At 38.8% G+C, this 13,414-nt stretch overlaps 1 protein-coding gene across 1 annotated transcript in view; it reads left to right on the top strand.

Moving 5' to 3' along the window:
* Nucleotides 1-13,414, top strand: part of LOC122800048 (slit homolog 3 protein-like) — a 2,083,326-nt gene that overhangs the window by 1,296,754 nt on the left and 773,158 nt on the right. The window contains exon 5 of the mRNA XM_044069531.1: nucleotides 11,453-11,524. Coding sequence (XP_043925466.1) covers nucleotides 11,453-11,524 — 72 coding nt within the window. The remainder of the gene's footprint in view (nucleotides 1-11,452; nucleotides 11,525-13,414) is intronic.

The raw sequence follows: 13,414 nt of genomic DNA, 5'->3' as shown, positions 1-13,414 counted from the left end.
GGACTGTCTACAAAGACACAGGCTATGACATGCAAATATATTTATTGGCCAAGGTGTGCAAGTGAAAAACAGTTATATAGTCACTTAGTTTGCTACAGACGTACGAAAGTATTAATCTTATATAACCTATCACAGGTTTATACAAAAGAGCTGGCAATTTAAGTACTTTGTAATATTACCAAGCAGCTCCACTGAGCAGCTGTAAAATGTTTATGAAGATAACTGATGCAATTAAATAATTTTCTAGATGTCTCTAAAAGGGCCGTTTGCTCAGAAACACTTCATACGATAAATTGTTTCAGCTGGAATATAATACCAGAAATGTACTAGTTTCATTTTATTCACATAACAATACTCTTGATTTCTTGTCATTTTCTGTCCTTTTTCATTTATTATTATTCAGACTATCAAAGATACAGCATAGATAATTGCAAATTCTTTAAATATTTTTCCAAATAAAATATGGGAAGCATTTGTTTCTTTCAAAGCAAGTTAGCGTTTAAGTAGTAATTTCCTTAAAATGAATTCTGGAGGTAGGATGGAATGCATAGTCCTGGCCATTGTGAATGTGCAGTAGCACTCCATGAGTAGTGGTGGTATGGGGATATATAAATGTAGTCAGTGTCTGTGACCTATGCTGACTACGGAAACATGGAGGCATTTTGGTAAACACGCCTTCTTTTTGTAAAAGCATAATGTTGGGGGGGGGGGGGTTACTCCGAGGATTAGGTGTCTTACATATTGGCATACAACTCTGACCCATGGAGATAAATGTAAAAGGCTCTCATTTACATATAAAACATATAAAGGACCCTGAACTTATTCAAGCAGTGTGTGAAAGAACCCTGGATAAATGGATTTGTGTAGAGCTAAAATGAGGTGAAAATACTTCATTTTATTGTTCTTTGAGTACATTTGCATACATTATTAAACTACCGAAGGGGTCTGTGTGGTAAGTATTTCATTTCATGTTATTGAAATGCTTGCGCATACTTGGCCAAACTACCAAAGGAGTCGGTGGTGAAAATGTTTCGTTTGACGTCATTGAAGTGCGTGTGTGTGCAGGGGCAGACTACTAAAGAGATCTCTGGTGGAAACGTCATTGAAGTGCGTGTGTATTCTTGGAGAAACTACTGATGGGATAGAGGGGGAAATACTTCAGTGTGGGCTGTGTAAGCACTTCTGTCAACATGGTTCATGGTTTGCAAAGTAGATCTGAAACATGCAGCAATGCTTTTAAGAACGGATGCATATATGACATGCCTATTGGACTATGAATTGTAAGAACACCACTTTACACAATTTTTCATTTTTTTTCTGTCAATAAACTTTATTTGCTTACACTAAATTGCATGCATTGCTTGTTACAATAAACGGCCTCTATGAATAGACTCCTAGCTACGCAGACATCACAAATAACCCTGCCACATTTGCCCAATGACTTTGAATACCACCTACATTTTTGCAGGGTTTTCAAACCAGCTAATTCTGTAGCGAAGTTGTCTTTTACGAAATCTATTCCATGATCAGCAGTAAAACGGGACTGACTTGTATTTCCTAGAAATGGTTAGGCTGATATATCATGTTGTATTTTAAACTAAATCTGTTTTTTACATGTCCAGCGTATTTATTTTGAAGATTATTGTGGCATCAGCTGTAGTAAGCTTTCCAGACACATGTTTGTAAATAGATATTTTTTTTTTATTAGCAAAGATTTTTCCTCAGCACCTAAACTACTACCTGGTCATTGTCTTCTGATACATAGTTATGATGCCTCTTTGTATACATAGTTTAACTGCATGTATTTGTAATTAGTTTGCAGTTGTGGCACAAACCTAATACTGGTCAGAATCTTTTGATACAGAGTTGTGATGTCTCTTTATGTAGGCAGTTTAATTCTGTATATGTATGTGTAATCGTCTGCAGTTTTTGTTCAGGCTTTGTGGAAACCTATATCCTCAGGTCTCCAATACAAAAGGGTCATAGGCCCTGTCAGAATAACCTGGTCAATAGTATTATTTTTTTTGGAGTTGGGCACACAGAAAACCCCTTTTTTGAGTTTTCAATACTTATTTGGAACCGGAATGTTTATATTCAATTTGTCTTGTATGCCCTAAGTAGAATACCTAATGTTATGATCACTACATTGAGCTGTCTTAGCAAATTTTCAAGATGAATTGTCATAGACTGATGTCTGCACAGCTGCTTTGGACTTAGTAAACTAACAAATACTACTGCTTTTCCTCTGGAGAAGGGCAGAAGCTCTTCCTGTTCACACGGTGCTAAAGGCAACTGTAACACAATGACTAATTTAACTTTGTCTGAAGTGTACAATGTGCAAGCCCTGTAAACAAAACACTTATAAATGTGAATGGCAGTATATACAATGTGTAAGGGCATGCAGCTCATCAAAGCACAGTTCATGTCAGCACCTTTTTAACTGCTTGTGTAAAGTTTTTCATATTTGGGCCTGCTTTCTCAGTTGCTTTAAAGTCAAATCTGTGGTGATTTTGTCTTAATTGGTTACTGCTTATTATAGTTTATTAATGTTATGTTGCCAGCAAAACATTCGGTATGCAGTGATTCTTAGCTATTGACATCCATTAACCACATGTGGCTTTGATTTTCCATATTGGGAGCTGTAATTGGGCTGTCATTACACTCCTAGATGAACATTTCTTATCTTAGGATTAGTGGTACTCTTTTGTTTCTGGTCAGGGAAGAAGCAAAGGGACATTGTATCCCAGCGGAGCGAAGCTGTGGTGAGACCGGCAATAGTATTAACAAGTCAGTAGTCCATTAGGTGAATTCCTACTATTCCTCATTCCTGGCAAAGCTAATCATTTCTACTCCTTTAATAATCAATTAGCTGCTGAGTAACCTAACTTCACAATTTCTCTCTAAATACCTCACCCATAAATCATCAGGGTGTATTTTAAAAGTTTCCCCCTCAAGTGTTTAGCATTGCCATGTATAGACAAGAACTTTGAGTTGAAATTTTGACTGTAAAAGTACCTTTGAAATTTCACCAATGCCTAGTTACACACAGGGAAAATAGTTTATGCACTGACAAGCAACGTAACCAGAGTTGCAAACCAGATTCTCCTGATTTTATTCTGTATTCTCACCCTAACCATCTAATTGATAAAAAAGGCCTGTTGGATATGAAATTTCCCACTATCTCCATTACCACCTTGGTGGATATGGCTACCTGAGGCAATTTAGAAATTTCCTCATGTTTACTGACAACCAGCTAATTTGCAAACAAACTGATAAGGGATGTATTTGCAAAATGTCACTGGAGGCAAGGCTATCACATAAAAGTACTCATAAGGTCAATCAGGCTGTCAGAAGTTCACATGCTGCACCCATGACACACAGAATGAAGCTGAAACATAGACCCACATATGCTGAGGCACTTAAATGTTGCCTTCCTAAACACCAAACACTTCCTAGACATAACAAATGCCTTCATCTGCCCCAAGTGCACTCTTTCAAAACAACACCCACATCAGCACATACAGTCTCATCTCATTGAGCCTCAACTTCTAAGCCCATAAGGCAAGTTACCACACAGTCCAACATTCTGGTCATTGGTGACTCCATTGAGAGACACACTGATGTCCCTCTTACCAGGCTGAGTAAGGAGAAAGTCACAGTCAGTTGCCTATCAGGGGCCAGGATCCACCATATTACACACATACACACATACTGAGGTAATTCAATCACAAGTACCAGTATGACTCAGTCATAGTCCATGTGGGTATAAATGACCCAATATGTACCTCCATAGAGTATATGAAGAGAGGCATCATGGAGCTCTTGGAATATGGGTCCCAGGCTGGTATGAGCCTAGCATTTAGCAACATTCTACTTTCTCCAAGGATGCTGCCACGATATGAACAGAAGATGACCGACTTTAATAACTGACTGTTCTAACTGGGTGCAGTATTTATCAGCATGGAAAGAGATGGTCTGCATTCCTCCCCTCTAGTTTTTTGAATATTAGCAAAAATATTGTTCTCCCCCATAGTACCTTTTTTAGGCAATGCCAAACTGAAAATGCTTCCAACATATCAAATCAAAACAAAACCAAGGAAACTTAAAGGTGCTATTGCTCAATGCAAGGAATCTACAAAAGAAACGTTACTCCCTACAAGCTCTACTCACTCTAGAGAATGATAACATCTGTGCCGTCAGTGAGACATTGTTTAAAGCCAAAGACAGCACCCCAACAGTGTAAAGTCATAATGCCCTCCACACACATAGATCAGCTACTATTCAGGCAGGGGAGTAAAAGTGGTGGTATCTTGGTTTACATAAAAATAAGTACCACAAGGCTGGACTTGAGCTCCTCTGTGTTCAAATCACCATAGATAAAATCCCATACAATTTCCTTGGAAGCTTTAGGTCACCCTCTATGACCCATAAAACCCATAATATGTATTTAAGCTTATTGGAAACACTCACCATACAACCTAATACTGTATTTGTGGGCAACTTTAATTAACCAACTACTAACTGGGAATCATATACAACACCAAACGTGCAGGCATAGACATTCCTGGATTTTGTAAACACAGACTCTCCAGATCAGATTGTCAATGCACTAACCAGGGGCGCAAACATACTGGATCTTGTCCTTACTAATATAGAAGAAAGCCACATATCCCTTAGCATAATGTCCTTTCTGGTATGGTCAGACCATAAAACCATCTCCTTTGAAGTAAAAACAAAACCCAGAACCCCCAGCTAACCCTGGAATGTTCAGAAACTACTCTGATTAAATTCCTACTATTTAGTGATAATCTGACAAAACGTCAAGCCCCCTAAACCTGTGAACCTGCTGCCTACACAGAACTGTTCACATAAACCCTATACAAGCATGTTAATAGCTGAGTAGAGTCAGCTGTAATGACCAGGAATAAGTACAAAAATATCTTAAAAAACAAGTCACCCTGGTGGAATACAACATCAGTAGAATGCATAACAGAAGGAAGAAAATCATGCCAAAAATTAGGAGGTGTAGAACCCAACAGGTTAAAAGTGCTCTCATCAAACTAAACAAACAACTCAAAGTATGACTAAAGTCTACCAAATCCAAATGTAAGGAAACTTTGACCTCCAGGTCCAAGGACAATCACAAGGTATTCTTCAGCAGTGTCCTCAAACCCAAAGGTAATGCACAATTGTGCAGAGATCATTGTTAATAAAGCAACCTATACTAAGTCAGATGATGTAGTAAACCAACCAACAGACAAATTCATCTCTTACTTGCCCCTCTCCCCACCAGCCTCTGCTGAGGAAATACCATCAAATATAACATCCTCTACTATCACCAAGAAACAGTCCCTCAGGCTCTCTATAAGGGGAAGAAAACTGCATCGATGGGCCCAGACAATATCCCAGTCTGCCTTCTGAATAGCATGAAACATGACCAATTAGTTCCTCTAGACTCACTATTTATCCATAACCTCAAAACAGGCTTCATGCCTCACAAATGGAGAACAGAAATTGTCCTCCATCTGCACAAAGGCAGGCCATCTACAGACCAGTAAGTCTCATTAGTCTCAGATGCAAAGCTTAGAAAGAATTATCATGGAAATGATCAATAATGACAAAGAAAACCTCCAGATACTGGACCCAACCCAGTTTCATTTGTCAAGGGAAGACAATGCCTACTCAAACTATTAATTTTATTAGAAGGTTGGTAAAGGAATGGACAAGGGCCAAATGGTTCATACCGCCTACCTCGAAATGGCCAAAACATTCGACACAATACCCTACTCAGCCATTGTTGACAGACCCAAGTGGTTAGGTATAAACACCTATGTCACCATGTAGATGTCCAGCTGGCTCACAGACAGGAACAAAAAAGTTAGAATTGGGGAGTCCAACTCTATATAGCAGACAGTCACTGACAAAATCCCTCAGGGATCGCTCCTGGGACCATTCTTTTTTGACATCTACTTCTCTGACGTCAAGGCCAATGTCAAGGGCCTCTGACTGGCAAAATTTGCAGATGACTGCAAATTAGGAGTAGTCATAGAATTCCCCACCAACACTAATGTTTTTCAATAAGGGTTGGTATAGACAAATAGCTGGTGTCAGATCCATGGACTAAAACTAAATGCTAAGACAAGCATAATAGTATCCTTCAGGAAGTCAGCAACTTTTCATAACTGCCATATTGACAACATACCTCTAAGAGTTGACCCAGGAGCCAGGGACTCAGGGACAGATGTAGACAGTAATGTAGCCTATGATTATCATGTGTCTGTGATGAGGAAATCATTCTATGTTGTACAATTATTAAAGAAAGGAATGACATCTAGGTCCATGGAGGTCATTGCTCCACGGTATTCAGCATTTATTATACCTATCAAGTACAGTGCTCACTTCTCACTAAAATAATTCAAGGCATAAATAACATGTCCTGTGCAGAATCCCTCTAAGTCCTATCCTTGTATTCTGTCTCCAAAAGGCTGTTGAGCAGAGATTTATGCCTGGCAGACAAGGCATCATCTGACTGTACTCTGATGGTCATCCTACATATCCGCAAAATGAACAACACCAGAATTACCCATTCTAAAGACTTAAACCTTGCCTGTGACATAAATAGGACCTGCCGGAGAGACAGGTATGTTTCCCAGAGACTACCCCTTCTGTGGAACAGGTTCCCCATCCATGTGAAACAGTGTTTCTTCCTTTCCCAATTCAAATGTAACTTGGACATTTGAAAGGGGAGCAAGAAATGTATCCATGTTTCAGTACCAATGTAAATGGTTCATCTCCCAGGTACTTGCCTGTAAATGCTTCATCACCCAAACCCTTGCTTAAACTTATCAAGGCTACCAGAACGTGTCCGAGATTTGGGATACATGACTACGCTTAAAAAGACCCCAGTGGTCATTAATGTAGTGATTTAAAGTACAGGGAGGCAGTACATTATTGCCATCTCTACAGGTCCATATGTTGTTTTTTGAAGAGCGTAGAAATGTTCTGCAAATGGTGAGCCTGTTTTCTACTGATACCTTTCTGAGCTCACTAGTTATACAGGTCTCAATATGTACTGGTGCATCTTTTATTTCTTTATTTAAAAACCATTATTAATATTTTTAAGTCAAATTACATTGTAAAGAGGATGGAGAGGAGACAATATAAGGCAGAAGGTTAAAAGAAAACATTTTCTTTCTTTCTCTCTTTTTTTTTTTTTTTACTTTCTTATCTTTTGATCCATGTTGTCCAATTGTATTGTGGCTTATAAAAAGTTAAGTCTCATTGAAGGGATCTGTAAAATATACTTTATAGTAGAATTTAATTATGCAGAAAGTGAGCTTATCTAATAATGAAGGCAGAAGTGAATTTAATCATGAAAGCCTCCTGAATGTTAAGTAAAATAACTATAAAAGACAGAGCAGTTCATCATTATTATATGCTAATATGCTTTATTCAGTAATGATGATCGGTAGACAGTGGGTAAATTATAAATCATTAACACCTCCTTAGTGCTCTCTTTATTAACAGCAGATTTTTGGCATTCAGTGAACCCAAGGGGCAATGGTGAACATTCAGTTTTACCAGTGAATAAAAACTGCTATCAAATTGGTCATTAATGCTAGAATTTTACATAATCTACAGGCAGTGGATAAACACATTGGATAACAACCTACTTGAACCATAACCAATGTACGGTTCTTTCTTTTTTCTCTTTGTGCTTGCCAGCCATCATGTCTCTTGTTATAAATCTTAAACCCATTTGTTCATAAGTGCAGGGCTTGCTACTTACAACTGAGTGACAGCTAACCCTCACCCAATCTTCACCCTGCTGATAAGGGTGAAGTTCCCCCATCCCAGTGGCCTGAGGGTCTGTCTTTAGAACCCTGTACTGTGACTGTCCATGTTCTTGAATGGACCATGATTCTCTCTACTCCCTTCCCCTCAATGATAACCATTTTACACTGGGTGAAGGTAAAATTATTTTTTTCTCATGGCCTACTTCCTCCCCAAGATGGCTGACATAAGTACAGCATCAGCAAAGGGTATCCAGGGAATATCCACAGATTTTATTTATTGTTTATTTATTGACATTTGCTAACCGGGGTTTGTGGCCCATTTTCATTGGAGACCCAAGGAGAAAAGCTCCAGTAATACATTTTAAAACAAGTACAATTTTAAACAATATTGATATAATAGCAGTTATAGCAAAACGATTCACATATGTTGGGATGCATGCATAAATTTAAAGCTGCATTAAAAAGAAGAAAGTAACAATTTTACATTGATATAGTTCAATAGGTCAACAATGAACATTTTTTGTTTGTATAAAATTGTGCAAATGCATACTAGACACATTGGAGAGAGAGGTGTAATGAGGTACTAAGTATGGTCCTTTTGAGGGTACATAAAGAGAAGGAAGACTAGGTAGGGTCATGGCAAGGGCAGGTTCTTGAATTGAGAAAATAAGCTTTTAGTTCATTTTTAAAGTGTGAGGTGTGGGAGATTGAACGTAAGTCAATGGGAAGTTTGTTCCAAGCATGGGCAAGGGAGTGTTTGCAGAGTAGTTTGCCTACTGACCTTTTTGGGTGGTAGATATCAAGTAATTGTTGGTTAGAAGTGCAAAGGGTCCGGTATGGGATGTAGATGGAGACTAAGGAATATAGAGATGGACAGAAGGAGGGTTTATAAGGAATAGAGTGTAGCATATGAAATTGATAAGATAGCAGAAACTGGGGAAGTTCAAGCCATTGAAGAGAGTTTAAAGAAATGCAGTGGTGTGAGTTATATGGGGAGTTAGTAATTAATCTGGCTATTTTATGGTAAGTCTGTTGCAGTTTGTTTAGAGTGGAGGCCTGGATATTGGTAAGAACTGGGGTGGCGTATAAGAGGGAGGGGGGGGGTGCCTGGCCCAGGGTAAGTCTAGATTCAGGGGTTAGGAATTTTTTGTTCCGATATAGCAGACTTAGTTTCTGGTTTGTTTTTTTTATGCATTGGAGCATATGTAGGTTGAACTTGAGTTCGTCATCGATAATGACCCCTAGGAGTTTTGTGTGGGTGCCAGGTTGGATATTTGTATTGTTAGAAGATGTAATAAAAAAGGAGGTTTTGTGATGAGAAAGAGAACAGGGAAGGAAAAGTAGGAGTTTGGTCTTTTTGGGATTTAGGATCAATAGGTTGTGAGAGAGCCATTGTTCAGTGGATAGTAGGGCCTGTTGGGTCAGGGAGTGTAGTTCAGGAATGTTATTTGAGATGGATATAAGTGTGGAGTTTTCAGCATACTGAATAAGGGAGGATTCTTTGCATGAGGTGTAAAGATCATTGGTGAAGATGTTAAAAGGGGTCCCAAGATGGAGCCTTGGGGAACACCAGTGGAGATGGGAAGGAAAGGTGAGGAGGATGAGAGCAATTTGACATATTGTTCCCTGCCAGATAGGTAATTATTAAACCAGGCAAGTGTGGAGGGGGCTAGGTGGAGATTTGCGAGTTTGGATATTAGTAGAGGATGAGAGACGGTATCGAAGGCTTTGGAGAGATCTATGAAGAGACAGGAAATGAGTTTATTGTTGTCTAGGGCCTCTGCAATGATATGAGTGAAGGAGAGGAGGGCAGTGGTGGTGCTGTGGTGAGGACGAAATCCATGTTGGGTAGGGGTAAGTAAGTGGTGTGTGAGGAGGTGACTGAGAAGCTGTGAGTGAATACATTTTTCTAATATCTTAGTATCTTAATAGATGTGTGGGTGCTCTAACATATGCAATTCTTGAAGGCTACTCCACTGATTTTGGATCACTGATCCCATGTTCTCCAGTCACTGTTCTCATGCAACCTTTATTTGCATGGGAGCAATCATCCTATGAGAATCCACCATACTTTTTCCACAGGGTTGGCAAGCTGGTATAAGTCATTCCCTCCAGCCTGCCCTGACTCGTTCTTCCAGTGCTCTTTCCATGCCAGTAACTGAACTGGGGTCATTGTGGTCAAAGTCAGGGGTCCTTTGTCCCTCTTTGCCACAGATCCAGAATATAAATGCGCATTTCCTGCTTGCTAGGTGAAGTTCTATGCCTAGTTTCAGAAAGCAAACAAAGTCAGAAACGAATTGGAAGAGCAAGACACTAACAGTACACAAATACTAAGAGAACCAGATGAAGAATTGACAAATCAGCACAACTAGGAAGGGGAAGGGGATGGGGATTGGTATAATGGTTATGTGTTAATCTCACAAACACAGGGTACAGGGTTGGAGTCTCACCTTTGGAAGAGGAATTGGATAGGCTGTTCTGTATAGATTTTACAGTTCAATGAAATTTATTTTCAAGATGGCTTGATTTTGCAATAATGCTTGAAGATCATATGGAAATGCAGGAGTAATTTCATTTATAATATAAAACAATTTGTATATCTGATATCTTTTGGTACATTGTTGATATTTTAGAAATGCAATTGCAGAATAGTTCCTTTCAAGCTTGCAGTAAGTGACCATCAGATGATCTTAGAGTTCTGGACAGTGTTACAGTTTAGGAAGGATAAGTCACATATTATATCACTTGTCTGCAGCTGATTGAAGACAAGTGAGGGATGAAATGTGATGAGTTTATAGCTGAATGCAGTATGGTTCACATCCTTGAGCTGAAAACACTGCTAAGTTGGAATGCAGGAGGAACAAATGTATCGTCATTAAAAAAGTATCAAACTTGTTTAAATTAACTTTTGGCAAACTGTTTAGTGTTATACTGGCACAGATAAGTTGAGAGAATAATATGGCATGGATAAGTTTGTACCTAGGTCTTGGGTGAAAATAAACGGTGATCCTTTAAATGGAAGCAACAGTTTAGGTGTACATCTAAATTGTCTTGTTAATGCATAGCTGGAAGGATATAGAGAATTATGTGTAAGACTCCTATGTATTTAAAGCCATTTCTGCACATTATTTGTCCATCATTGCTAGCTGTTATCTTTAGGCCGGGGGAATTTGTAAAATCATAATGGCTGGTATAGAAAAGCAAATGTTTGCTTAAAAATGTATCTGAAGCAGTTTACTTGACTCCGCAACTTGACGTAATACAAGTACACTGATCCAAGTTAGTTGGGCCTTGAGCATAGCACAATAATGTACATTTTCTTTAAGCTAGGAGGGTCTCAGTGAATTACAAGTCTCAGAAATTTTTGAAGAAAGATTATGCAGGATATCTTAGCTAATGCAAACCTAGGTAAAACACTACTAATAATTTGAGTTCCAGTTAGTAATATTACCTCCAGAAAAATGTATACTTCTGACAATGTTAAACTACAAGTCTTGTAAAACTTGTTTCAGAAAAAGGAGGTCTATTTAACTGATTGTCATTTTATATATACAAATATAAAATTATTTAGGTGTTTACATATTTGTGTCTCTAGAGGACATGGACTATGCTGGAGCAGTTTTTAACAAGCTTTTTTTCTTCATGTCTCCTTTTAGTGATTTAAGTGAAAACCAGATTCAAGCCGTTCCAAGAAAAGCATTTCGTGGAATTACAAATGTAAAAAACTTGTAAGTATTTTGTTACATTTTTAACAAAATGAGTATGATTCTGTGTGTGTGAATGTTTGCATGCCTGTCTGTAGTTGTATGTGTGTGTGTGTGTTTGTGTGTGTGTGTGTGTGTGTGTGTGTACCACTGTAGAACTTGTGAATTAAGTGTACTTATAAATGTGGTCCGTCATCACTTTTGTTTCTCAACTGCTTAAATTTCTTGAATGAATTATGATGTTGGGATAGTGAATTGTTGAATATAAAGCTAAGATAATTGCATTTCCCATGGAAACATCATTTTGAGCCTGTCATTCTCAAGCTGCGTGATTAGCATAGGTTCTGTCTGAAAGTGTCTGTAAACATGGTTCATGGCACTGATTGCCAAATTAATTCATATCTAGCACAACACAATACAATGCCAGATGCCAGTGAATGTGATATCAGCAGCTCATTACTATAGGTCCTTCTTCCTTAAAACAGCACAGCTCCATATATCTCCTGCCCAGTAACATACAACCCCTTCCTGCATTGTGACCCTCTATCTGGTATGGGTTTGCAGTCTCTCATTATATTTTTTCTCCTAGCTCAGTACTGAGAAAGTTCTTACCCTGTTCAACTGCGTCTTATTATTTCTATGTACCACATAACAGATAATAATATTACTGTTGTGTTTTGCATAATTTGTGTAACCTCTAACATACTTTTAAGGCAATGTTTAGGTGTTGTCAATACTAACCAATCTCTGTAGTAACATACAGTCAAAAAGCTAATAAAACAGGACAAATCCCAATACTACCAGTCTGCCCTAGTCTCCTCACAACACAGCCCCAAACAATTCTGGTCCTCCATAAACTCCATCCTCCACCCAGGTAAAGTCAGTACCCCTCCTCCTAACATCTCTCACTCCTCAGAAAATATTGCTACCTCATTCAACACACACTTCACCCAAACCATACTATCACTAGCTAAACAACACAACCCCCCTCCCCTCCAACCCACACCTTCAACTAGTAATCTCCCTACTGCCTTCTCTTTTTCTCCTGTACCTACCTCCAACATAAAAAAACTCTTAACTAATCTTAAACCCACCAAATTAGCAGCAGACAGCCTCCCAAGTGAATACCTACAAATCGCAGCTGATGCTCTGCCCTACCCAGTATCCATCTTGATTAACCGATCTCTGTCTGAAAGTAACGTTCCCACACTGTGGAAAGTATCACATATAATTCCCCTCCACAAAAGCGGACCCTCCACAGAACTAACCAATTACCACCCCATAGCTATTCTCTGACAGTGTTGCAGATTCTACTTTGCAATGAGAGTAAAAGCGTTATCAACAAAGAGCTCTCATAGGCTTCACCTGAATACTGTGCAACTATGCAGAAGTTATTTAACATGATCAAAGCTGCCAAGATAGTCTTGAAAACAAAAAGCTGTACGTCTTGAAACTGAATCCATTTAGGAGTGGCTGAAATAAATATGCATGCAAAATTTCAGATCAGGAAAGTTGCAGACGTCTGCTTTGGACATACAGGGAAAATGATATACTAAATGTAAAGAACTGTTCCCAAACTGATACCATTTGTTAGCTCTGTCAGCAGTTTCCAGTACTACTTTATTAGTTGTCTGCTCAGCCCTCTTGTGCTGCGTGATTTGAGGACTGAGATAGCCAGGTTTAGTGGGTATCTCAGTCCTCTGTATCTTGCTAGACACACTGTCACACTGATCTCTCACTAGTCTGTCACAGTATGATCCACGTGCTCAACTGTTTTAGTATTATCCAGCCATAATGCATAGCTGGCGGTCTCTGTTGTACTTCTTGATGGTCCACAGTGGTATATTAGAGCAAGAGATGAGGTCACTCTGTTCCCCAAGGCCAGTCCTTTGTTGTACATGGTCCTGTACAGTA

This window comes from Protopterus annectens, chromosome 4.part0, assembly GCF_019279795.1.
Source record: "Protopterus annectens isolate FY-2018-M chromosome 4.part0, PAN1.0, whole genome shotgun sequence".
In the NCBI taxonomy this organism is placed as follows: Eukaryota; Metazoa; Chordata; order Ceratodontiformes; family Protopteridae; genus Protopterus; species Protopterus annectens.
The sequence above is the reverse complement of the archived record's forward strand: the minus strand, read 5'-3'. Positions and strand labels throughout refer to the sequence as shown.